General features: G+C 33.9%; 1 protein-coding gene, 2 long non-coding RNA genes and 1 pseudogene across 3 annotated transcripts; 1 reads left to right on the top strand and 3 right to left on the bottom strand.

Moving 5' to 3' along the window:
* The first annotated feature begins 2,166 nt into the window (after window positions 1-2,166).
* Window positions 2,167-3,379, top strand: LOC106327619 (agamous-like MADS-box protein AGL62). Its single transcript, XM_013765818.1, has 2 exons — window positions 2,167-2,487; window positions 2,851-3,379. Exons 1-2 carry the CDS (start codon window positions 2,167-2,169, stop codon window positions 3,301-3,303), a joined length of 774 nt encoding a protein of 257 aa, XP_013621272.1. The 3' UTR covers window positions 3,304-3,379.
* Window positions 3,380-3,694: 315 nt separating this feature from the next.
* LOC106327620 lies at window positions 3,695-4,323 on the bottom strand. Its single transcript, XR_001267492.1, has 2 exons — window positions 4,118-4,323; window positions 3,695-4,029 (listed from the first exon to the last, which is right to left on the bottom strand). It is a non-coding gene; the product is annotated as an uncharacterized LOC106327620 (long non-coding RNA).
* Window positions 4,324-4,346: 23 nt separating this feature from the next.
* Window positions 4,347-8,427, bottom strand: LOC106323321 (annotated as a pseudogene).
* Window positions 8,428-23,118: 14,691 nt separating this feature from the next.
* LOC106325189 lies at window positions 23,119-24,321 on the bottom strand. Its single transcript, XR_001266828.1, has 3 exons — window positions 24,043-24,321; window positions 23,581-23,975; window positions 23,119-23,457 (listed from the first exon to the last, which is right to left on the bottom strand). It is a non-coding gene; the product is annotated as an uncharacterized LOC106325189 (long non-coding RNA).
* Between the last annotated feature and the right edge of the window lie 1,365 nt (window positions 24,322-25,686).

The following is a 25,686-nucleotide window of genomic DNA, read 5'->3' as shown; positions in this document are numbered from 1 at the left end:
ACTAACCACGTTATAAACCCGTAGTTATACTTAAATAGTGTTTACTATACACAGAATTAAAACACTTAGGTAAATTTTAAAGTTTTCAAAAAAACATTTATGCATTCCAAAATCTAACCCTAAGAACACATACAATACTACAACATATGTTGGCAAAACCTAAACCAAAGAATATCATGACTCACTACTTTCACTCATCTATGTTGAAAACAATTAACTTTTGTTATATCTTAATTTATATCTCTTAAAACATATGTTAATTACATGATTTCAATTTTTCGCTTATCAAAATATTTTTTACAAAAATTTTAAATTATTTCTAAGTAAAACTAGTCCAGATAAGTCGTCTGGACGACTTTCTGGTAAGTCGTCTGGGCAGACGACTTACGGGGGTTAGAAACGTAAAAAAATTTCGGTTTTTTTGTTTGTTCACAAGGGGTTGGTTGTAATTTCAATAGCCTTTTAGGTTACTTTTGCATTTGATTCAAGTTTGGGTTAACCTTTATGTTTGAAATCAAGTTGTGAGTCATATTTGGCAATTTTCTCTTTTATATTTGCAGATGATAAACCAACTAGAATCAGAGAAAAAACGACCATCATATCGTTCTCACTATCGGTGTACAAGATCCTCCATCCTTTTTAGTGTTCTCTGAGAAGTCCTTCCATATTGAACATGCATTCTATCTCGGAAAGGAGATCATTTTATAGTTGAAATAGGTCAATAGCTCTACCCACCAGGCTTCCTTGCTTGTGAACCTTTTGAACACAAGAAATCATAAGACGAGACGTCAAGAGATGCAGCTCCAAGAAACAAAATATATGATATATTTTCAAAATAGCACAAATATAATAACATATAATACATAGCATATATATATATCCATAAGAAAAGTATTGGAGAATATAATATTGTATGCGCGTACTATATGATAAAGAAGTGTACATCGAATGCTTCTTCCTTTTTTGATCGAAGTGTACATCGATGCTTCAAGAACTTAAAATTGTTTTGAAAAGACAATATCATAAATCAAGCATAACAGTGCTGATCAGACTGATCAAGCAGTGAAAACCAAAAATCTTCACTGCTTGATCAGTCTGATCAGCACTGTTATGCTTGATTTATGATATTGTCTTTTCTAAACAATTTTAAGTTCTTGAAGCTATAGGCATGCTGAGGGATTTATTCCATACTACAATTACATTCCAGAGCTTCATCCAAATGAAAACCAAAATCCGACTTCCAAAGAAGAAAATGAATATGGAAATGAACATCGTCATGATGGCCATCCTCCTCACCCTTAATATGATTAAATATTAATCGATTCTGATGTGATTCACTGAAGTCTTTAGACAATATCATGCGTTAAGTTTTCCTCATATCTTCTAAGTATGTTGTGTTTATCTTCTTTTGCGGAATTCATCAGTTCTTCTTGTTATGTTTTTTTTTTGTTTTACTTATTCAGAACTATGTTATTGTTGTATTTTCCTCATTTTCTTGTTTTCTTTTTCTTTTCTTATAAAAATGATGTTGTAACATTTTCTATTATATAAATGAATTTTAAAAGAAGATGATGTGCACTTTTTCAATTATCGTCAGTCACTGTAAATATAAGGAGCCATTTATACTCTGTATGATGTCTCTATTAGCACAAATATAGAGCATACAATACATAGCATATCTACTTATCCTTAAAATTTTCTTTTATAAAAAAAGTATAGGAGAATATAATAGTGTATTTTTCAGTTTAATATTTTCTTCTAATGTTAAAGCTTCTGAGGGTCAATTGGTACACATGTCTAGTTTCATACTTTGTCAAGTATTATAATTTTTTATAACATTTATACACTGTGATATATCTACTAGTTATAATGACGTTGTTATCTTTATAAAAAAAAATCATAAATAGTCAAATATAGCAGATTATGATACATATCACAAATTAAATGAAAATATTAGGGTCAAATATATAAGAATTTCATACCTTGTTTTGATGGAATATAAAGAAATTCAAATGTATCAAAATGGTAAATTGATATTCAAATATAATTTTAGATAACTTCAAACATTAACTGCTGGTATATGATATTTAGCTATAAATATACGAAGTCGTCATCATACAAACACCAACCAATATTTTATTTTCCAGTTATCAATATAGAGAAACAATGAGAAAAACCAAAGGTCGTCAAAAAATAAAAATGGTTAAAATTGAGAAAGAAAATAACCTTCAAGTTACGTTTTCCAAAAGAAAAGATGGTCTTTTTAAAAAGGCTAATGAGCTTTGCACACTTTGTGATGCTCGTGTCGCTATTATTCTGTTTTCACCTAGTGGAAAAATGTACTCGTTTGGTCATACAACGGTGGAAACAATAATACATCAGTTTGAAAGTAATGATCACCCACTGAACAACCCACAACCCAATATGCAACTCGGTGAAATCCATCAAAATTCTACAGTTCGAGGTCTGAACAATCGTCTTACTGAGGTAAATTTATTGTATTATTCAGAAATATTGTTATGTTTGAGAAAATTATAAAAGCCGTAATCTACGCAGTTATATTTCTTTTTTCAATATTTATTCTTATATTAGTTGTCATAAACAATGTATATACTGTATAAAATACATATTTCTCCTTATTTAGAGTAGATATACTCATAATATGGAAAATAAATGCGAGTAATATGATGTAGAATTTGATGCCCTAAGCGATATTCTTGTTGACATATTTCTGCCGTATTAATATTTTAGTGTGGGTATCTATGTTTATGTTCATTGAAAAAAATAATTTTAGATATTACCAACTAGGGTGTTACAAAAAAGAAACTAAATAAGTTTTTATATATGCAGGTGATGAACAACCTAGAATCTGAGCAAAAAAAAGGTGAAGAGTTGAAGAAACTAAGAAAAAAATCCAAAATACCTGAGACTTGGTTGAAAGAATCCATTGGAGGACTTGACTTAGGTCAAGCCAAAGAATTCAAAGATAAACTTGAAAATTTGAGGAAACAGGTGATATATGAAGCTTTCAAAATCTTTCTAGCAACACCATTTCCTCATCCTGGCTTTTATGGGGGAAGCTCTAGTAATGCTCCTTTTGGGGTTGATGGTAACGTGAATGCTTTCGACAACCATAACATGATTCTCCCCAATCATTCTTCACCATTTGGAAACTATAGTCGTATTGAGGGATTTGTCCCCAGATTCAACCATAACATGGCTCTCCCCAGTCATCCTAATCCGAATGAATCTGGAAATGAACATCCTCATGATGGCCATCCTCCTCAGCCTAGATCGGATTAATATTAATCATCTCTAATGTGATGCAGTTGAAGCCTTTAGACAAAATCATGTTCTAGTTTATCCTCATCTCTCCTATGTATGTTGTGTTTTTCTTCTTTAGCAGAAATCTTTATTTCTTCTTGTTATATTTGTTGTGTGTGTTTTTAATACAATGTTATTTTTTTTGTTTTTTCCTTTCTTTTGCTTACTCAGAATTATGTTGTTGTTATCCTCATTTTTATCTAAAATGTTTTATTTTTTTTAAGAATAATGTTGTAGCATTTTGTTTTAAAAAGTAATTTAATAAAAACATATAATTATGAACTTGTTTTACTGAAAATTTCGAGCCATGCACACCATCTCTATAGCAAATTCAAGACCTCAGTCCAACCAAACTCATACGGTCCACACATCCCATAAACACAAACTTTCTAAGAGTAAAAAGATTGAAGTACACGAAGACCAGAAATAACACAATCAAACAAAGAGAAAGACAAAGATCAAGGTGAAAATATTTTATGTCTTTTGTAGGCAAAACACACTTGAAAGCACAAAAAGTAAAAAAAAAAAAAACACTTCTTTCTGGTTTGTTAATATCAAACTCTAGTAAGTAGTAACCGTTGGAGAATAATCAGGCTGGGTCATAGAAGATGACTTTGATGCTTCCATCATGAGAACTGCTTGTTCTAAACAGCTCTTGTTATCATCACTCGCATTCTCAACTTCCTCTTTCGTGTATAAATGTATCTTCAACACCACACAGCACAAATAAAATCATTTTCAAGTTAGCAGCTAACAAGTTATGACTGAGCTTTAAAGATACGGACAGACTTACTGCCATGGATCATCACGACCGTCATATCGTCCTCACTATCGGTGTACAAGATCCTCCATCATCCTCCATCCTTTTCAGGGTCCTTGAGAAGCCCTTCCATGTTAAACAGGCGTTCAAGCTCGGTAAGGAGATCATTGTATCCACTTAGTCGGGATAGATCAGTAGCTCTCCCCACCATGCTTCTTTGCTTGTGAACATTTTGAACACCAAGAAAGAACAAGACGAGATATCAAGAAAGGGGCTCCAAGAAACCAAAGATATGATAAAGAATAGGTTTTACTTTTGTGCAGATCCTTTTGCTCAGGTTAGATGCAGCTGGTGTCTCCACAGGTAAGGAGAATCAAAAAGTCTACAGCCACCTTTCTGCTTTACCATCATATCAATCTTGAATGGCAAATCAGCTGTAACATTCTTCGGTAAGCCACCTTCATTTTGTGCATCAAAGTTTCTAGTCACCCCACCAAAGTTTATTGCACAAGAAGGGTGACCTACGGATTTGTTTGCTGCTTTGTATGGATTCTGATATGGAATGTGCATGCTCCTAATCCATTGCGACGCTAGCGGATAGAAACTTGACTTGTTGTCTTGATAAGCAAATGGAGAAGTGTATCCAATAATAGATTTTCCTGAAGCAGCAGCAAGTTGAGGGAAAGATCGAAGCGAGCAAACTTCTTGACCTCGCAAGACCCTAGGAAAGCTATCCAGGTCCATAACGCCTGAAGAACAGGCTGGGTCCAGGGGAGTAGAATCTCCAAACCTTTCCTTAACTCTACTCGGTAAAAGAACTGGATTTGCATGGGTCCGGAGGTTCATAACATCAAACCCCTGTAAGGGTGATGATGCAGAACCTATATTTTCTTGACCTTGCAAGACCTTAGAGGGTCTAACCGACTCCTCAAAGTCCAAAAAACCACCCCTTTCTGCTAAAAGTCAAACAGTAATCAGTCACACGCAATTAAAATGTTTTAAGAGATGTGCATTTACCATGTTGCACCCAAGAGTTCGCCCTAATACGAGAAGCTCTCAGGCACGAGTATCGAAGTGCGCCGTCACGCCACCATCTTCGACGCCGGTGGTGCCTTAGGCCACCGGCGTCGGCGTCGGCCTTCCTGCTCCTCATGGCTTCCGTCTACCCCTGCATCTTCTACTTCGTTTCGTCGTCTCGTTTGCAAGCTGTCTTTCCCCTGATTTTCCGCATCGTCGCCGCAGCTCCTCTCATCCCCGCCACCTTGTCGTCTGCTGTCCTCACCGTCGCTCCTCCTCTTAAAGTTAGTGGAGAAACCAGATCTGCTCAACATTTGTGTGAGTCCAGCGGATCTCGTCACCTTCATAGAAGCACAAAAACGGATCTCGTCACCTACACTATTATATAGCTCATGCTCTTCATTCTCCGAGAAAGTTCCAAACTTTAGATCTATTTTTTTCGAATGGGTCTGGGCTTGGTTCTTTATTCAATTAAGCTTGCACCTCCATATCCTCTTCACTGCCGCTCCTCCTCCTAGCCACCAACTTAACTCCTCCACCGGCTACTCAACCTCTCTTCCAGGTTCCTCAGGCCACAGCTCCTTCAACGAGACATCCCGCCAGGCCAGAGTTGGAAGTTTAGCCTCAGTCTACAGGGTTCGCATAGCCCAAAGCCGTGATGTTATGCTTGATTTAGTTTCATTGTTGTGTCAGATATCACAGGCCAGTAGAGATTACACAATCTCTGCTCCATTGCTCATGAATATCAGAGCGAAATTTAGGCAAAAGAGGCCTTTTCCTACCGCTCTTGGCTATGGTTCTAGAGTCATTCAACTGCTCTTGCCGACCAAAAGCTTTCGAGAGAGTTCCATCGAGAAACTGGGACAAGATCTTTCCGCAATGTTCCTATCAGTTACATACACCTTATCTGAAGTAAAGGAGAGTCTCTCATCATCAGTGTTGGTGTCCACCAACCATCTTCAAACCCGCTGTTCAGGGTCCCCGGTTGTCGGTTCATATCCCGACTTTAGTATGTTCTTTGGAACATCAGTTTCAGGGTCTAAAGTGAAGCATCTCTACGGGGATCTTCACCCCTTTAACACATCTATCGTTCTTATTGTTGTATTTTTTGTTTATTGTCTAGCCGTTGAGATTACCTCTGGCTCTGGTTGTAATCGTTTACCGTTCGGAATTTAAATTAATATAAGCTTTCGTGACAAAAAAAAAAGAGATGTGCATTTAGTTTACCAGTTAAAGGGTTTCCTTGTGGAGTAGTAGTATCCAGTAGACCTGCCCAAGGCCTTTTAGGTCTTGGAGATGACTGAATAATGCTTAAGGGTGGGAGAGAAACCGAGAGGTCAATCTCCCAAGGGGAAACTCTTTCTTAGTGATCGCTCATAAAAGCCTCATCCCATCTCACCTACCAAACAGTTGTGAAAGATTTTACTATACACGTTAAGAGATAGTAACTTCAAACAACAGATGAAGGAGGACACTCACCAACAAGCACCTCCATTTAGAGTTTAGCCACCTGTACGGGTCCAAGTCACAGACTCCAGTCACTACACCAGCGCATCTACAAGAAAAAAAAGAAGCCTATTTACATTCTCTTCCAAGAAGAAGGAAGTAAGGCAGCAGTAATACCTTCTCTCAGGAGAATCACCCATTTCAAATCTCATTCTGAATCTTGTGCCTATGGAAATGGGTTTCCTGATGCTTGTGATGTACTTCTCATATGGAATCACAAACTCTGCATGCGTCGCTCTGTATATGAAACCATGAATCAACAGAAGAGTTCTTTTTTTTCTCCTTTTAAAGAAAATCAAGAATCATCATAAACGGCAGTGTTTTATTCATTTTTATGTTTACCTTGGGCTGTAAAACACATGAAACATGCTTTTTGTATTTACAGCATTAGCCACAAGAGACAGAATGTTGGAACATGAGTTCTTCTCAGTGACTGAGTCAGGAAGGCCGTTTCTTGGCCGTGCAGATCTTCTGACTCCCAACCTCAGCTCTCCATCTTCATCTCTAGAAACGCAAATGTTAGAAATGAGCTTAACACACCTTTTAAGGATCTTAATGTTACCTAAGAAAGAGGACGGCGTCACCAGAGACAAGATTCTTTTGACTGACAAAGATACTCCAACCAGTGGGGAGCAGATGCCTCCTTGGTTGACCTATTTTACAAAAACCGCAGAACTAAACTTTTGGGTTTCATTCACAGGAAAACGAAAGAAACTAAGTTACCTCGATATATATGCCGAAACTTCCACTCTACTCCATGGAGGTCCTTTGCAATGAGCTCATGAGATGGCCTCTGTTGTTTGTAATCCTAACATCCGTGAGATATTCGTAAATAAAGTCTTTTCAACAAGAATACTTAAACCTCTCCTCTGAAACAAAAAGAAGGCTATAGAACCATACAAGAGGTGGGAAACAATCTTCAGCGGCTCTTCTAGGTACAGAGAACCCTCCATGGGTGCTTGTGTCAGAAGCTGTTAAGGTTTTGCAGAACATATGAGGTGTTGTTCTTTTGACAGATGAGCTTCCATTCCTTTCTTGCCTGACCTCTTTCCCCTCCTCATTTAGCATTGAAAACTATAAAAACCAATATGATTCGTTCAACATATCATTGTCGCTGAGATTACATATGTAAATCTATGAAGACCAAATATTTCAATGCTTTAGGTCCCTATGTTTCTGTCAAGGTACTATGATGATTTTGAGTCGCCTCAAACAAAGCTATTCACAAACACTTCTACCGTAGCATCTAAAAAACTCACATAAGAATCTGAACTAGTATATATATTCATTTGAATACTAGTCTTTTTAACTATAAGTATTCAAAAGCTATTATAAAATTAAAAAACGAACAACTTGGCATCTAGATGTTATATTTGGACGCAAATTAAATACTAATTACAAAAAAGGAATATTAGGATGTTACATCTAAGATATTACATCAAATGCAAAAACGAACATGGCCATAACAATATCAGATACTCTACTTAGAATGGGGCAGGATGCTTTGTAAATACGCAATCTATGCAGGATGCTTTGTAAATACGCAATCTATGCTTTGTCAAAGAACCAACAGTTGAGCTAAAACAATACCTCTTGCAGTGGAAGTAGAGTGACTTGAGTATATACCTCATCAGTTTCCTTATTAACCTTTTCCCTCACAAAAGGAAAAAAAATTACCACAATTAGAAAAAGACAATAACTTGATTCAAGAATAGTTAAAGAGTAAACACAAAAGGAATGTGTTTAGGTAATGGGTCAGAAAGACTTACAAGCAACTGAACATCAACCACCCTGCAGAAGATTTGGGGACTGAGGTCAAATTTGGCAAGAAGAGATGAATATCAAACTATACAGCGCCTGTTAGAGGCGTAAGGCAAAAAAAAAATTTCTTATCCTTTAAAATGTACATGCAGATAATATTTAAAATATTTTTAAAATTTAATCAATAATATTTTATATATTTTTAATTAAAAATAAAACTATATACATATCAAATAATTTTGGGCTCTTTTCAATTTTATCTATAATATTTGTAATATTTTTTATATAAAAATATAGATTTATAAAAAAATTGAGCTTCTGAGTTATTACTAAGAGCCTACCCTTTACTCTTCCTTCACCATTCTCGTCTTCCTCCACCTCAGCAATTTAAGTATTCAAGTAAAGCTCCATAGAAGAGCTTCTTTGAGCAAAGAGACAAGTAAAAAAGTTATTTTTTCGCTTTATAATCAGATTACAACAAAACAAGTAAAACCCATAAACGGAGAGAGGGTATCAAAGGGTTTGAAAGTAAGATTTTTGTTCCTCCATTAGCAGAAGGAAGAGACAGAGCTAGAGATAAGAAAGATGTATATTAGAAAGGAAAGAAAGTGAAGTAAAAGACAATTTGGTGGAGAAGAGCAGAGAGAAATAAGCGGGAGGGAGACAATGCCAAGACAGAACAGAACCCCACACAACACCTACGCTCACTTTCTGCTTCGTCTTTTTTTGGGTTTCCCAATAAAGAATTATTTATTCACGTAAATACAAGATACCAAAAAGCTTTACTTATCATCATCATACACACGTTTGCACCCAAATACATTTCTTTGCTAATTATTTCCCGTTTTCTTTTTGTTAAAAAAAAGGGTGAATTTACCGAATGACCAAATTTGAAAAGGAAATTAAGTGCAGAACATTGATTTTGACATAATTAAGTCCATAATAGTTATGTCAAGTTTTATCCGGTACTACCTTTTTCTTGTTCAAGTTGCCAGTAATAGAGAGAGGAAATTGATGACATCAACAATTTGACGGAGGAGGAGGAGTGAATGACCAAATTTGAGAAGGAAATTAAGTGCAGAACATTGATTTTGACATAATTAAGTCCATAACAGTTATGTCAAGTTTTATCCGGGACTACCTTTTTCTTGTTCAAGTTGCCAGTAATAGAGAGAGGAAATTGATGACATATATCCGGTACTACCTTTTTCTTGTTCAAGTTGCTTTTAATGAGGTTTTTAATGCTTTCTCTAGCTGGCTGATGCCTTTTGCTTTTACTTTCCAGCTGTGACAGCCTGTCCAAGACTCTCCCTTATCCTTTCCAACGGTCTGATCCATCCTCCAAAGGCTAAGGTAACTTCTCCTCTTTACTTAAGTAACTTGGGTAACTAGTGGTGAGGTTTGGTTAAGCTTTGGTCGATCCCATCTTGTACGGATGGTACGGCCATGTACGGCCTTGTACGGACTGGTTGATCCCAAAGCTCCCAAACCTTCCTAGTCTCCCTTCTCCTCATTCTATTCAAACCTCATCTCCCTTCTTCACTTAACTCAGCTCATCTCAACACTCCCCCTCAAGCTTAGCTTTGTGAAAGCCTAAGCTTGGACAGCCATGAGATCTTCCTCATTAAAAAACTCACCAAGGAAAACCCATTGGGACAAAACCTTGATGAGGGAAAAAGAGTAAAGACCTCATGACTAAGGGGATCAGCTACTTCTCTTCCCAAGATCAATGAGGCCCAATCTGATATGAATGGACTCCATTGTCTTTTGTCTTGCAGCCTTGGTGAATACATCAGCCAACTGATCTTCACACCGAGTATAACATGGCAAGATGACTCCTAGGACAATCATCTGCCTCACCTTGTGGCAATCAACCTCAATGTGCTTTGTTCTCTCATGAAACACCGAGTTGGAGGCTATGTGAATGGCGGCCTGGTTGTCACAATGCATTGTCATTGGAGTGTCTTGTGCTATCTCCAAATGCTTCAAGATGCCCTTGATCCAAACTAGCTCGTTTGTAAGCTTCAGCATAGCTCTATACTCAGCTTCTGCACTAGAGCATGACACCACCTTCTGTTTCTTACTCTTCCAAGTCACCAAGTTGCCTCCAATGAATGTGCAATAGCCGGTTGTTGATCTTCTGTCAGCTCTATCACCTGCCCAATCAGCATCACAATAGCCCACCACTTCTGTGCTTCCATTGCACCCCATCCATACACCTTGATCCGGCGAGCCATTTAGATACATCAGCAACCTCTCCACCATACGCCAATGATGTTCCTTGGGAAGCTGCATGTGTTGACTCACCTGATTCACAGCAAAGCATATATCAGGTCTTGTGATGGTTAGATAAATCAATTTGCCAACAAGTTTTCTATAGAGTTTAGGATCATGAAATGGCTTGCTGTCTTCAATCTCCCCCTCTCTTGGTACTTTGTAGCCATCCTCCATTGGCATCCTTGCTGTCTTGCCTCCATAAGCACCTGCACCTTTCAAAAGATCAAGTGTATACTTCCTTTGGGACATGAACAAACCTTCCTTGGATCTACAAATCTCAATTCCAAGAAAGTATTTCATTTCTCCCAAGTCTTTTATTTCAAACATAGACTTTAGAAACTCCTTGGTTGCTTTGATACCTTCCTTATCACTTCCTGTGATAATGATATCATCCACATACACAAGGAGAGCAACCATACCTGAGGGAGTAGTGAGGGTAAAGAGAGTATGGTCCAATTCAGACTTCTTAAAACCTCGGCTGTTCAGAGTTGTGCTCAACTTGTTGTACCATGCTCTTGGTGATTGCTTCAACCCATAGATAGCCTTCTTTAGCCTCAGTACATTCCCTCTCTTCACTAGATGTTCAAGACCTGGTGGAGGATACATGTAGACTTCATCCTCAAGTTCTCCTTGTAAGAATGCATTCTTCACATCCATTTGCCACAATCCCCATCCAAGGTTAACCGCCAAGCTTAGTACAATTCTAATGGTGTGTAACTTGGCTACTGGTGCAAATGTCTCAATGTAATCCTCTCCATATGTTTGAGTGAACCCTCTTGCTACTAATCTAGTCTTCTTCCTCTCAATCTGTCCATCAGCTTTGTATTTGATTGTGAAGATCCATTTACTAGATACTGCCTTCTTCCCTTTTGGTAGTTCACTTTCAAACCATGTATCATTCTTTATCATAGCTCCTGCCTCAGCTCCTACTGATTCCTTCCATTCCTTATCCTCCATTGCCTCTTCATAGCTTCTTGGAATGTGATTCTCATCTAAGTTTACCATGAATGCACAATGTGCTTCTGGATATTGAGAGAAAGAACACACGGCCTGAGTAGGATGCTTCACAGCTTGAGCATTGTTGGTACTATACTCAGCTTCGGAGGAGGAGGAGGAGGAGGAGGAGGAGGAGGAGTATTTATTAATAATATTTTTTTTAATAAATAATTCTCAGCAGGTTACACAAATTAAATTGAAGGGTAATATAGCATTATTACATAAAATACATATACTGTAGATGAAAATTAGGTATTTTAGTTATCAAATGAATTATAATTTGTTTGAAATTTATATAGTCCAATTTCCCAAAAAAAAATGTCTCAAGCTTTTTACTCTAGGTTCACGATGTTTGCTAAACCTCTCAGGAATAAAAAGCCACAAATTTATTATTATTTTCTTTTCTTTGCATACTCTTCAAAAGGAAACGGTATCTCTCTGGAATCTTAATTTGTTCTTCCTTTTTGATGTTATATATTCGTTGTTTATTCGAGAAAAAAGTAATTAGCTTTTGTTAATTTCTTATTTTTTTCATTGTGTTTTAAGAGCCAGCCAATCAGCAAAAGACAGAAGCGTAGACTCCTTTAAATTTCTAACAAAAGGGCTTTTTCTTTCTTTCTGTAAGATAAATACTATGAATTGTATCTTTTATAAAAATAATATAATTTTTTATTGATAAATTAGTATTGTATTAACCACAAAAACATACTCTTCCAGCAGTCTATAAAATTTATATTAAATAATCACACGGCTCGTTCCTAATATACTATTTTTCGGGATAAAAAACTAGGGCTGAACTGTATAAGTTTGTTTCAGTGATTTATACAACAATGTAATTTACGAGAAGGTTACCTAAAAACACATTATGCGTTTTCTTTTCACCTAAAAACACATTATGGATTTGAGACACTTTATGTGTACTGTGGCATTTTTATGAGACAAAAATGTCTTTATTTTTGTTTTGTTTTGTTTCGAGGAAGCAACCTATAGTGCAACTTAGTTATGATATTTTGTTGGAGTTTGCATTTATGGCAACGAGTAACTAAATCTGAGCCATTTATTTGTGTACGATTAAATCTAAACCATTTAATTTTCTACGAAATGAATCTGAGTAACACTTGTCCTCCTTTTGTCATACATATCTTTTCTTTTCCTTTTATTAAAAATAAAATTATTCATCCCACATATTTTGTGGTGACCTCTATTTCATATATATGTAAAGAAATATATAAATATATTAATAAATTAAAACATAATATTTTTTTCTTTTTATTTTGATATCTATGAATGATGAAATGTGGATGGTGAATTATAGATGAGAATTAGAGGAATAACAACTTTGATACATGACCAATCCTTATACACTATTCACGAGACACCATCCACGACACACTATCCACGAGAAACTCATCCACGATACATTCATCTATAAACCACCATCCACATATCACCCGTCCATGAGCCATATAGATGATAGGAAAGTTTTAAGATATCCTTGAATCAGTACACATGCTCTCATGCATGGTTCGTAAGATCACAAAGTCTAAGACATTGCGTACTTGAGCTTCTGATTGATTGTACAAAAACTTGAAATACAAACAACCAATTGCGTAGCTTCTTTATAAAAAAAATGTTAACACAATTCTCTTGTCCACAAAGCATCTTGTCCATAACTATCTCGTCCACAAATCTATGTTGCACAACTTTGACGTCCACAATTCTCTCATCCACAATTCTCTTTATTACACGAGTTGTGTTTATGTTTTCGGATGTGTTTTGGTTCTGGTTTGAATACGTCAGAGGTGATAAAGCGGTCTGTAGCGTGGAGTGTAGATCGAAGCAGATGGTCATGGATGAAGAAGAAAGCTTTAGAAGATACAATTGTTCCTTCATGGTTGTTAAAGCAACGAAGCTTGATTCACCGGCCCCGATGTCTTCAGGTGGTGGTCACCACCGTCACCATCATTTAACTTTTGTTCGATTCTCATATATATAAGTTTTAAATTTCAAATCATGATACAAAAAAGAAAGAATACGAAAACAAAACAAAAAATTCACAAAAGTGAGGATTTAGCACATTCCATTTTTTTAATTTCTGGATCTAGAGCAAATGAATTGAATTTAAAAAAAGAGGGGAGTTGGTCTCATTGGTTTCTAGAAGAAGGATTGAATTTTAAAAAAGAAAGATAAATGGATTATTGGATGGTTCAATTTCTAATCAGTTATCTCTAGTTAGGAAATGTAACCAAGCCCACTTATATACTAGTTAAGGGGTTTATTGGTCAATTTAGCATGAAAAAGTGCCTTCAATATCCAATGTGTCTCTTAAAGTAATTAGTAATTAGAAACCTGAATTGGGTCTCCTAGAGTAATTTTTTTGTAATTTTTTCGTAATTTATAGGAAAGTAAAAGGATGGAATATTAGTTGTTTTGAAGATATTAAGTTTTCTTAAAGCCATTTTGGTTAAAGTTTTGCTTATTTTGGATTGCATATAGGGTCAAAGACTCAAAGTAAGCATATCGGTAAACTACAAACCTTAATCAGGCAAATGACGCAGTAAACTATCAGGTAAATGGTTGATCAAAAAAAAAAAAAACTATCAGGTAAATGTCTTCAATTAGGTCTAACAAAAAATACAAAACAATACAAAAATATATCTGATGGTGGCAATTGGCAAATGATTCCACGAGGATTTGGAAAAAAAAAATAACAAACAAGAAACTGAATAAATATAAAGGAGAATTGGTGTCCATACCACTTTAAGACCCTTTTATTAAGCGAGTAACATAGCTGAAGAGGAAGAGTTTTAATCCCCATTTGGTCCATACGCAGCTAATGGGTACAGTACAGCCGCAACTAACACTCCTACTCTGCTTTTCAGACAACATTTGTTCCCAATTAATAATTTTTAACCTTTATCTGACAGCCTTTATAGCTTAATCAGAACACATAACTTTAAACTTTATCTAATAAAAAATGAAATTTTTATATTCTAGGACACATTATATCTTTAGAATTGCTTATTTAGACACTTGTTGCTGAAGACACATAATTTCTATGTGCAATGTCCTAAATGCCCTCAGCCTTATCTAACAATAACTAGAAAGACATTAACTAACAACTCTAACTAAATCCAAAATTTTTTTTATTAAATCATTCAAAACTTTATTTATTTTAGAATTTCGAAATTCAAGTTCAGATTTACTTTTATTAAACTCTATTTTTCTTTTTATTTATTTTCATAACGCATACTCAAATCCAATAATCACGATACACTCTCATTCATCAAATCGAAGAAACAATTAATTCTTAATCCTCTTGGCTTGTCTCCTTCTTCTCAACTTTTTCTTATTCCTTTGTCTATCTTTATTTTTTGTCTGTTTTTCTATCTTTTTATTACGAATCATGACAGAATCCACGGATAAAAAAAGAGAAAGGGAAAACGCCTCAACATGGATTTCGAGCTCAACATCGTGTCGGTGAGCTCGGTGGCTCAGTGAAGCCATGAGGGTTCGAGCTCGTCGAAATCCTCCGCCGCCACGAGATCTGCTGCTCAAGTTGACTCCTCGCCTTGCTCAACTCATTTCCGAAGTCTCATCCATTATATAGGTGAAGCTGCAGTGGTTTGAGCTTGGTATCACCATGGATGAAAGCTCGATCAGATATGCAATAAGAATGATGAATTTACATATTTGGTCCTTATATTTATGTAAGTATTTGTTTTCACCCTTAATTTTAAAATGTGCAGATTTGTATTCTAATTAGTATCAAAAATTTTAAGTATACACCACAGACATGTTTTATGCAATTATGTTCTTCATGATTACAATGTCCATATAAACATATCCTAATCCATGTCCACACCTACTAGCTCACAAATAATCGATAATGGACATCATTTAACATGATCTCTTTCAGAAACTTTGATGTGGATACAACTTGTGTGTCATACAAATATGTCTAGATATTCTCTTTTACACATTTATATCCATGTCCACATATCTTACGTTCACACTTTTATCATCCATATCCATACATTCTTATAAGTTATATATAAAAAATATATATAGAAAATTAGATAAAACAATAAAAGTATATATCATTATATAACAAATATATATCACTTTGTTATACTAATTTTTTGGTCATATACATCTTTAAATAAAAAATAGAAAACAAAACATAGAATTTTGTAAAAAAAAAATATTGTGTCCACATCCATAAAACATATGTCAAATAAATTATAATTTAGCAATTTAGTTAGACATTAAAATATAAAATATATATATATGGATATCAAAATAATAAGAAAAAAGAAACATGTTTTTATATGGTTATTATATATTTATTTAATCAGAAACTGAAATAGTGTATGAATCAATATGGTTTTGTGTCCATGTCCACAATTAATTTATAACTATATTATCCACACTATGGTATCCATGTCCATACTTTTTTTGTATATATATTAGTATATATATATGAAAATGGATGTTAAAAGATAGAAAATTTTATACATAATTTAATGTGATAATTATTTTTGTTTTATATATTTTAGAATTTAAAATAAAAGTAAATGAAACATTAAGAGAAATAAGAAAAACAAGTTACAATTTATACTTACCCAAACAGAAGCGCATCTTCCGTTACTTCTGAGCAAGGGCATTTCTGTCTAAAACATCTCTCAGACTCAAGGAAAGTGTCCCTCCAGCGGATTGTGTCTTAAAATGTTAAAAAAGAGAAAAAAGTGTCCTAAATGGTAATCGACTCATAAAAAATCTTCTTTCTCAAATAATTAATAATTTTTAACTTCTCTCCTCTCCTCTTTTCTCCAACTTTTCTATCTACTCTTCTCCTCTCCACATCTCTACTTTCTCTCCATATTTTTCTTTTTATAGTTTACTTTTCGAATCTGAAAATCTTTGTGATTGAAAAAAAATGGATGAAACCCCATCTCAGGTATGTTTGAATTTTTTTTTAAACCATCCTTTCTTGTACTATTTTCGATCTGATTGTACCTGAAAATTCAAAATAAGTTTTTCTGTTTCCTTTTGAATTTACTTTTTGAGTTTGATTGTCCTCTTCAGAAATGTGATCTTTGATGGTATATCTTCTTGGTTTTGGTCCTTTAGATCTATATGCGCAAATAGGAGAAAATATGTGTTATGCGGCATCGGCGAAAATTGTGTCGGGTTTTGAGTTGGAGCAACTTAGAGAATTCTTTCCAAAATTTGCAAGCTGTTAAAAAGTAAAGCTTTTAAGTTGGATCATGATGTGTTCTTGAAATTTTTTTCTTGATGTGGATAATTTCTATGTTAATTGCCATTATATCGATTATCAGATATTATTTAGAATTTAGTGAATCTGTAGTTTTATTTCATTATTAACTGTTATAAACATGTACCACAAATTGTAACGGTTATTAAGTTATCAAATGGTTGTATACATAATTTGTTACTTGATACATTGTAGGAGGCACGATTTATTAGTTGATATGTGAATTATTATCTTATACATATTTTGTTAGTTGATATACGACTTAAAACCAAGGGATGACTACTCGTTGATATGTATGTTATTAATTCTTTTAACATTAAACTAGTAGTTATAACTTGTTAACAAACATTTCATTGTTACATAGTTTGTTAGATGTTACATGGTTTGGTACATAACTTGTTAGATGATACATTGTTTTTGGTATATGGTTTGTTAGTTGATACATTATTTATTACGAGGTACACGATTCGTTATCTGATATATGATTTGTTAGCTGTCACAAAATCAGTTACAAAATAGTGGCTATTAGATAATTTTCTCTCTAACTTCAGTTTCACAAAAAGCATGAGATGAAAATGTGGACCACACCACAAATCACGTTGAAAAGTGACAAAAATAATAGTTATGAACATGTAAACCTAAAAATTACCAAACGAATCATCTATCAGTGTATATATATAAAAACATTTATCAGTTAAAAATAGTTATAGTTCCTTTGTTATATCAGACCAACAAATGTATCAATTATTATTATTTTTACATAGTACCATTTATATTAAAATGATATAATTATGTGTAGAGTGCTAAAAAAAAACTAAAACCATAGATATAGTGGTTACTCAGACTTTTGATATTAAATAATGTATAAAAAATCATATAACAACTAACAAATTATATATCGAATAATGTATTTGTTAACAAATCATGTACCGGTTAACAATTCATGTATCTGATAATGACGACTATCCTGTAATCTTGAAAATCGTTTATCAATTAGCCACAACCTTTTTGTAACAACTAGCATATTTTACTTCATTGATTCACTACTTTAGATTTACAATCTTCACTTTATTTTTTTATAAATTTTTGCAAAAAGTGAATTTTTGGAATCGTAATTAAAATTTATCAATGTTTTTTAGATCTTTGTAAAAATACACTAAAAAAATGTTCTGATTTTTGTTTATTTTATAAATTTGAATGATAAATGAAAAAGATAAGAAGAAAATTAAATTTCTACTAATATGATAAAAAAAACATAAAATTAACTCAAAAACAAAAAAAAAGTGTAAAGAAGAGGACTCTAGCTACATACCTACCTCCATGATCTCTCTACAATCCTGACACTCTTCTGTTTACCTGCCGCGCATCAGAAGTTTTGTCAGAAGACAAGGCCTGCAAGTCTCAGAGTTTTGTGTCAGTCGGGAGGGAAATTTCGTCTCTTTCATTCGATAAAGGTAAGCATTAGGCTGTTAATGACAATCATGTGTTAGATTTCAAATATGAGTCTTCTTTTATGATATTGAGCTAATTGTTCCTAAATATAATATTAAACTATTATTTTCACGTTATTGCTTCTTAATTATCTGAGCTTAGGTTATATTTTAAAATAACTTACTATGATGATTACACCTTCGTATTGGAAATTTTTTATGTTTATCACTGGTACTACTTTTCATCTTTACCACTATTAAAGAGATATTTTCAAAAATATCTTCTTCACTAAGTGACAAAAAACTTTTATACTCTTTTTATCTATATATATAATAAATTATTATTTTAATAAATAATAATAAAAAAATAATATTTTTATGTTTTCGAATTATACTTTTACAAATTTGAACTTTCTTATAATTTTTTTTCAAAATTTTCTTTTTATTTTTTCTCAAAATTTCTTTTTGAAAATCGAAAATTTTGTTTGAAACTATTTTTTAAGTATTTATTTATATATTTATTAAAATCTTAAATTTCACATTCTAAAAAGCATATCATACCCCTCAACTCTAAATCTTAAATCTAGATTAGTTAACCCTATCAATGGATAAAAATGATTAGTGTAAACATGAAAAGTGGTACTATGAATATGGTATTTGCGACAATTTTCCTAGTTCATCTAAGAAGGAAGAACAAAAACGAAAGGATGATGGGGTGGGAGAGGAAGAAAGGATGTGTATCTTTTGAGCTCTGCTGAGTGACAACTAACAATAACCCCATTGATATTTGCTGCTCTTTGGGTCCCATCTTTTCTCATTCACCTTTTAAGAAGTCAATTTGAAGCAACTCCTAAAATTAGCTTAATATTCTCCCTTTCTCTTTAGTAGCTAATTACTATTTTAATTTGATTAAAAATATATCTTAGTTATTCTAATATTACACCTCAACTCGAAACGTGTTATCTCTTAAATATTAATGATACCGTTATCATATTCTCCTGTCTGCTGATCTTAACTCTACGAGGGATTTTGTCCGGGATAATTTATACAAATATCTTTGCATCTAATGATATGTATTAGACATATATTACATCTCTGTTCTAAAAATATAAATAGTAAATTTAATTTAATTAAATATGAGTATAACTCATAAATAATTATTTTAATTATCTAAAATATGTATGAGATGGTGAACAAAAGTAAAAAAAAAAAAATTATTAATTCAATGTTGAAAAACTGGACCAAATATTGATTCAATATTGTAAGAGCACCTCCAACGTGTGTATGAGGAGGTGAAGTTTTTAAGATTTTTAATATTAGGAAAAAAAAAGTTAAAAACTGATCAAAAGTTTCTTAATAAAAGACTTTTTAGAACCGTTCCTAAACTTTCTATGCTTGTGTGTCTGTTTTCTATTGGTGCAACTTTTTTTTTTAGTTTTAACTTTAGTTCTTCAATGAAATAGTAGTAATGTATTGTTTAGATACGTGATTTAAGAACTCAACCAGTAAAGTTGTTCTAGCTGGTTAGACCGATCCAGAAAAATAAATTACAGAATAACCATATAGCTTAAAATAATAAATTTTATATCAAAAATTGAAAACATCATCTAAATTGTAACAAAAAAATCTCTTAACATCAAATATGTATGACACATGAATAACTTTCAGTTCAAAACTTCAAATATGATATGAGGGTTCAAGAAAATACATACACTTATCCCTTAAAAATTAGTTAAGTAAATGTATATTTTTAGTTTGATTTATGAGTTTTTAAAATCAAACATTCACTTTAATATTGTTGTCAAATTGAATTTAGTTATTATAATCTACATTTGGAATCGTATAAAATCGTCTTTATTTATATATCTAATGTAATCATATTGTACAAAATTATATTTTTAGATCCCAATGAAAACTTATCTTGTTATATACATAACGTAGCTGAAGTCAGCTTTGAGTAACTAATGTTGATTTGAAGTAATATTATTCGGTCTATCTATTTGTATTTAACTAAATGCACCAGTATGATAATAGCATTTTGGTAACGAAAACAAAACAAATCAAACTGAATCCTTAGGGATACACAAACCATAGAAACTTTCTTAATCCTCTCATTACAAATACTTCTTTAGTTTTCTTCTTACATTGTAGTCGCCACTTTCAAGTCTTGTCGCTTACTTCTTCTGTGGTGTGTGAATCTTGTGACTTCTCTTCTGTGGTGTTTTTGAAGACCTTCCTTTCATCTTCAATGCCTAGAGTCAAACATAAACACATATTAGTATACAGTTTGACAACCATTTTCTAGGTTGCGTATGCGTCCACATCTTTTTCACTTACCCAAAATAATGATCAAATACCTTATCTACTCAACAGCTTGAACGAAGCAAAGAATGATAATCGAATTTAACATCAGGTTCTACTGACATTGGCCCCTCCAAATTTGTTCAATTCTCAATAATGTGTAAATTAAGAAAAGATTAATGTGCTTGACCAAAAAAAAAGATCAAAGTGCTCACACACGCAATTCAAAAGTCGAAGAAATTACCATGATTGTCTTCATGCTCTACTGCTTGAGCTATTACAGCCACCTCATGTCATAAATCCATTCTCAGCAGGCTTCTTTGAACCACCTTCAGAGCCAGACCCATTGACCAAATTGAGATGAATCAAATTTGGGTAAATTACTCTGGTTTACAGGAAAAGCTTTTTGTAGCCTTCTGTATATTCAGTAGTAGAAGAAGAAGCACTATTATCTCCAAATGGTGCAGAAATGTAGCCCTCGGAAACAGTGGCCTTGTTGTCTCCTTAACTTTGTACAACTGACATGTAACCCGAATCTGGGAAAAACTACATGTTTACATAATAATAGAATCAGTCGAAGCCAAGCAGATAAATAAGTGAGAGTTAAAATTTATTCATGAAGGATAAAAACTATATTTACGATGAACTAAGCTTTTGAAAAGGAAACACAAATGTAGACTCATGAAGCAAACATCAATGGAAAGACTTACGATGGCAAGTCGTAAAGGTATATATATCTTTATAGTTTTTACCAAAAGGAGTTGTATCATACGGAAGTATATAAATAATATATATATATATACTGAGTATGTCCTTTACCATCCAATCCATCAATGTATCACTCAAATCAGTACCTTCAGAAATATAATCTTAATTTCCAGAGATGCAACCAGGGATTTAGAATAACGAAGATAAGACTGGAAAGAAAATTTATTCATACAAGTATATTATGTTTCAAGGGCATAAGTAGCTTAAATAAGAAACCAACAAAAAGATTGTGCCAGATCATAAAGATTGACACAGATGGAAAGTAATCCCATAAATCACAAACCGCTCCAGTATTAAGCCGCTCCTCACAAACCTGTGAAAACAAACAAAGTAATGCAATGTCTCTCAGATGTGTGGAGTACCAGAGAAACTGGGTAGAAACTTGATGATATGAAAAAAATGGTGAACTATCACATGAAAAGGTGACTGGATTCTTACCTTCTCAACTATCTGTTCCATTTGAGCAGCCCTCAAAATAACATCCTCTAGGCACTCTTTAAAGGTTCCAACAGGGAAACAGGAGCAGCGAAAGTAAAAAACACATTACCACAATCTGGAAGATTAGCATCATCTCGATGACACTCACTAAAGAACAAAGGAAAAAGTAGATGGACTTCAAACCATTTTAGATGGGACTTACTTCTCTAGAGGGAGTGGGAAAACAATATTTGACTAAGCACCATTTCTCTAGCCTCCCTAAACAAATGTTCCAATCATAAAATAGATTAGTTCCAAACTTGTAAAAATATTAAACTAATAGACAGCCACAATGCAAACCTTTCAGCATCATCTGGTGATCTCCGTTGATTTACGTTCTGTTGATTGACATTCTTCCCCTGCTAGACAGGTTGGTTCACGATGAGATAAAAATGTAACTTTTCCCAATTATAAAAAAGACTGGCATAAGTAAAGGTAATAAATAGTTACAGTGCCATGTCGAGATGCCAGCTCTAGCAATTGTATGTCTAATATCTTCTTGTTCAGAACCAGCCTACACAGAAGAAGTAGAAGAGGCAGATCAAGAAAAGATTAATTTTGCAAAGATCGTAACTCTCAAATAAGAACTATTTTTTGGCTTAAATTGGTACAATGCTCTGATTGCTGTAAACTTATCTATCAAATGAAACAAATGATCAAGGACGTTGATCCAATTTTGAACCTGATTGGGCTGTTTCTGTGGCTCAGCCGTCGTTACCAGTATCGGAATCCACGCGGCCAAGGGGTACGCTTTTGGTTGCGTCGCTAATCCATTGATTTAAAAAAAAAGAAACGAATTTGGGTGAAGAATAAAATTGAATATATGATTCAAGAATGTTATTTGATAGTAGGAGTGGATGGTGAATCTGGTTCGTTTGGTCGACGCAGACGCAATCTTCATTTAGTTAATATATTTTAATTTTATGAATTTTTAAAATTATATTTTAAATAAATAAAATAAAGTTTAAATTTGTAAAATTGTATTTTAAATATTTAAAATGTAAATTTAAATTTGTAATATTTACATTCATCAAAATATTGTATTTAATTGGTAATAAATTTTTAGTCAAATATACAAATTTAACAACATTTTTATTATAAATTATAAGCTAAATTAAAAAATAATAAATCAAAATATTTAATACAATTTAAAAGCTAAATAATACATCAAAATATTTAACACAAATTAAAAGCAAAGACAAACATAATTTTCATGCTGAATATATATAATAAAATCCATTATCTTCGAGTATTAAATAAAAATCATTTTCATTCTATTTTCTCTAAACTCTGTAAAAATGATATATTGTAACAACAACAAGGCCAATAATTAATCTTAACCAGACCCTCTCTCTCTCACACGAACACCACAAAACTGCTTAGTCTTGATTGTTCAAGAGGAAGTCAGTTCTGCTTCTTCTTCTGCGCTTTCTTGAGCAGTGACTACTTCTCCTTCAGCTTCACCATTGAAGGACGTAAATGCCTTTCCCCTAGCAAGAAACCTTTCTGGTTATTGCCCCTTCGTTTTCCGCAGAATCCTGTCTTATTATTGCCTCATGAAGCTTTCACACATGGAAAAGAAAAGCAAAAAGATAAAAAAAAGATGTCAGTTGTTAGGAATCTAGAAAGATCAACAAACAAAGGCATTGCGTTAAAGTTAACTACCACAGGTTAAAGTTAACTACCACAGCTCACTGAAACCCATCACTGATCCTTATCAGCCGATCCCTCTCCACCGATAACTCATTAGACAAACCCATCTAAAAGAACAGACCACAAACTTATCACAAAGAAACTCCTAAAGTTTATCATTTTCACATGTTCAGCGGATTGAGAAGAAAAAAAAAACAATCAAAACTCTATACGCAGTAACTACAAGCATCATCTCGTTCGCCAATTACACATTTATCAGCAAAACAATTCAGAGTCTCAAAACATGAATGATTGGGAAAATGATTCAACTACGAGAGAGTGAGCTTGAATGCTCATAAACCAATCAATCAAAAACTCATCATTCATTTGCATAAAAACAGGAACAATCCTCGCATTGCACCATCAAGTCATCTCACACTTGCAGAATCTGAAACATACCATCAATGCTTTAGAACAGAGACCATCACTATCAGTATCAAACAGAGACAAATTACCTCAAATAGAGAGAACTCGAGATGGGTTTGCGTCTGGAGAAGAGAGAGAGAGATGCATTGGAGATCGAGAGAGAGAGCTTGAGATGGGTTTGTGTCGGAGAGCTCGTGATGGAGATTGAGAGAGACGGAGAGAGATGGAGAGAGATGGAGAGAGAGCTTGAGATGGAGTGAGGGCTCGAGATGGAGAGAGAGCTCGAGCACAGTGCTTGACGCAGCGTCAATGGCAGGAGGAGAGAGCGGCTGCGTCTATTAGGGTTGGTATTTTATGTAAATAATGAATTGTGTTAAGGGCTAAAATGTAAATAAATAAATAGACGCAGAATATTAGACGCAATCGCTGATTTTATCCGCGTCCAAATTTTGTTAACGCAGGACGCAGCGTCTAGACGCAAACGCAGACGAAGATGCAGATGGCTGCGACAACCAAACGAATATGATTATTGCCGCAGACGCAGACGCAAATGGCTGCGGCAACCAAACGAACAGCACTATTGTCGCGAGAAAATGACAAAGCAACGTCAATTACTTTATTAAAGTCACAAATGTCTCTGTATCAATACGATTAAAGACACTCCTCTCTTTAGTCTTTAGCTCTCTCTCATTTTTTTTCTGCGCACATAGCTCTCTCTCATTTTATAAATCTTTTTCATGTAATAATACATATGACTTTTCTTTTTCACATGTTTGTAGCAAATAACCATTTTTAACTTCATTGTACTATTGTCTGTAGAATGTAAACTTAACGTTACGCATTTAGAAATATTTGAATACTGTGATTTCATTTGAAAAGATGACTTTAAGCTTCGAGTAGAGACCCAAATACAAACGAAAAAACAATCAAACCCATTCGACCAAAAAACAATAACACTACAAGAAAACACCGGTATTCCGACGACAAATATCATTGGTATGTCCTCGGAATAACGGTATTCCGAGGATATACCGACGAGAATGGTCGTCGGAAAGTAAAACTTCCTCGGATAATTCCGAGGGAATACCGAGAATTAAAGATTCCAAGGACATTCCGAAGAAACATTTCCTAGGACTGTTCGCTGGTATCTCCTCGGATATTTCCGATGGAACGGTCCTCGGAAACATTCCGAGAGAAAAGAGGTATCGGAATATTTCGACGAACCTCGGCCGTCGGAATATTCCAAGAAACCTTTGCCGTCGGAATATTTTCAAAAATAATTTTTTTTAAAAAATTAAAAAAATATTATTTTTAATTGAAATTTGAAAATATAAAATTAAAATTGAAATAGAAAACATATTAGATAATATTCAAAGTTGTACATACCAAAATAAAACATTCAGAGTTTTTGAAAAAAGAAAAAAGAAACTACGGAAACTGCTCGTTCGGGTACATCCTCTTCATCATCTCCATCATTTGCTCGTTCTGCTTCCTCGTTGCCTCCCATCCCGCCTCTTGATCCGCCATCTTTTGCTCCAACGCAGCTATGCGGTCATCTTTGTCCTTCAACTGGTCCATAAGCACTTCTGGATCAACATAGGGCTGTGGTGCAGAAGGAGGAACCGACCGGGCTCGACGACCCAAACCGACCAAACGTCTCTTTTTCTTTGGAACCGACTGAAATAGAAAATAAACAAATTTAAATAATAGAAAAGATGATAAAATGAAAATAA

Source organism: Brassica oleracea, chromosome C2 (assembly GCF_000695525.1).
Source record: "Brassica oleracea var. oleracea cultivar TO1000 chromosome C2, BOL, whole genome shotgun sequence".
NCBI classification, from domain to species: domain Eukaryota; kingdom Viridiplantae; phylum Streptophyta; class Magnoliopsida; order Brassicales; family Brassicaceae; genus Brassica; species Brassica oleracea.
Note: the sequence above shows the minus strand (reverse complement) of the source record. Positions and strands in the feature narration are given on the sequence as shown.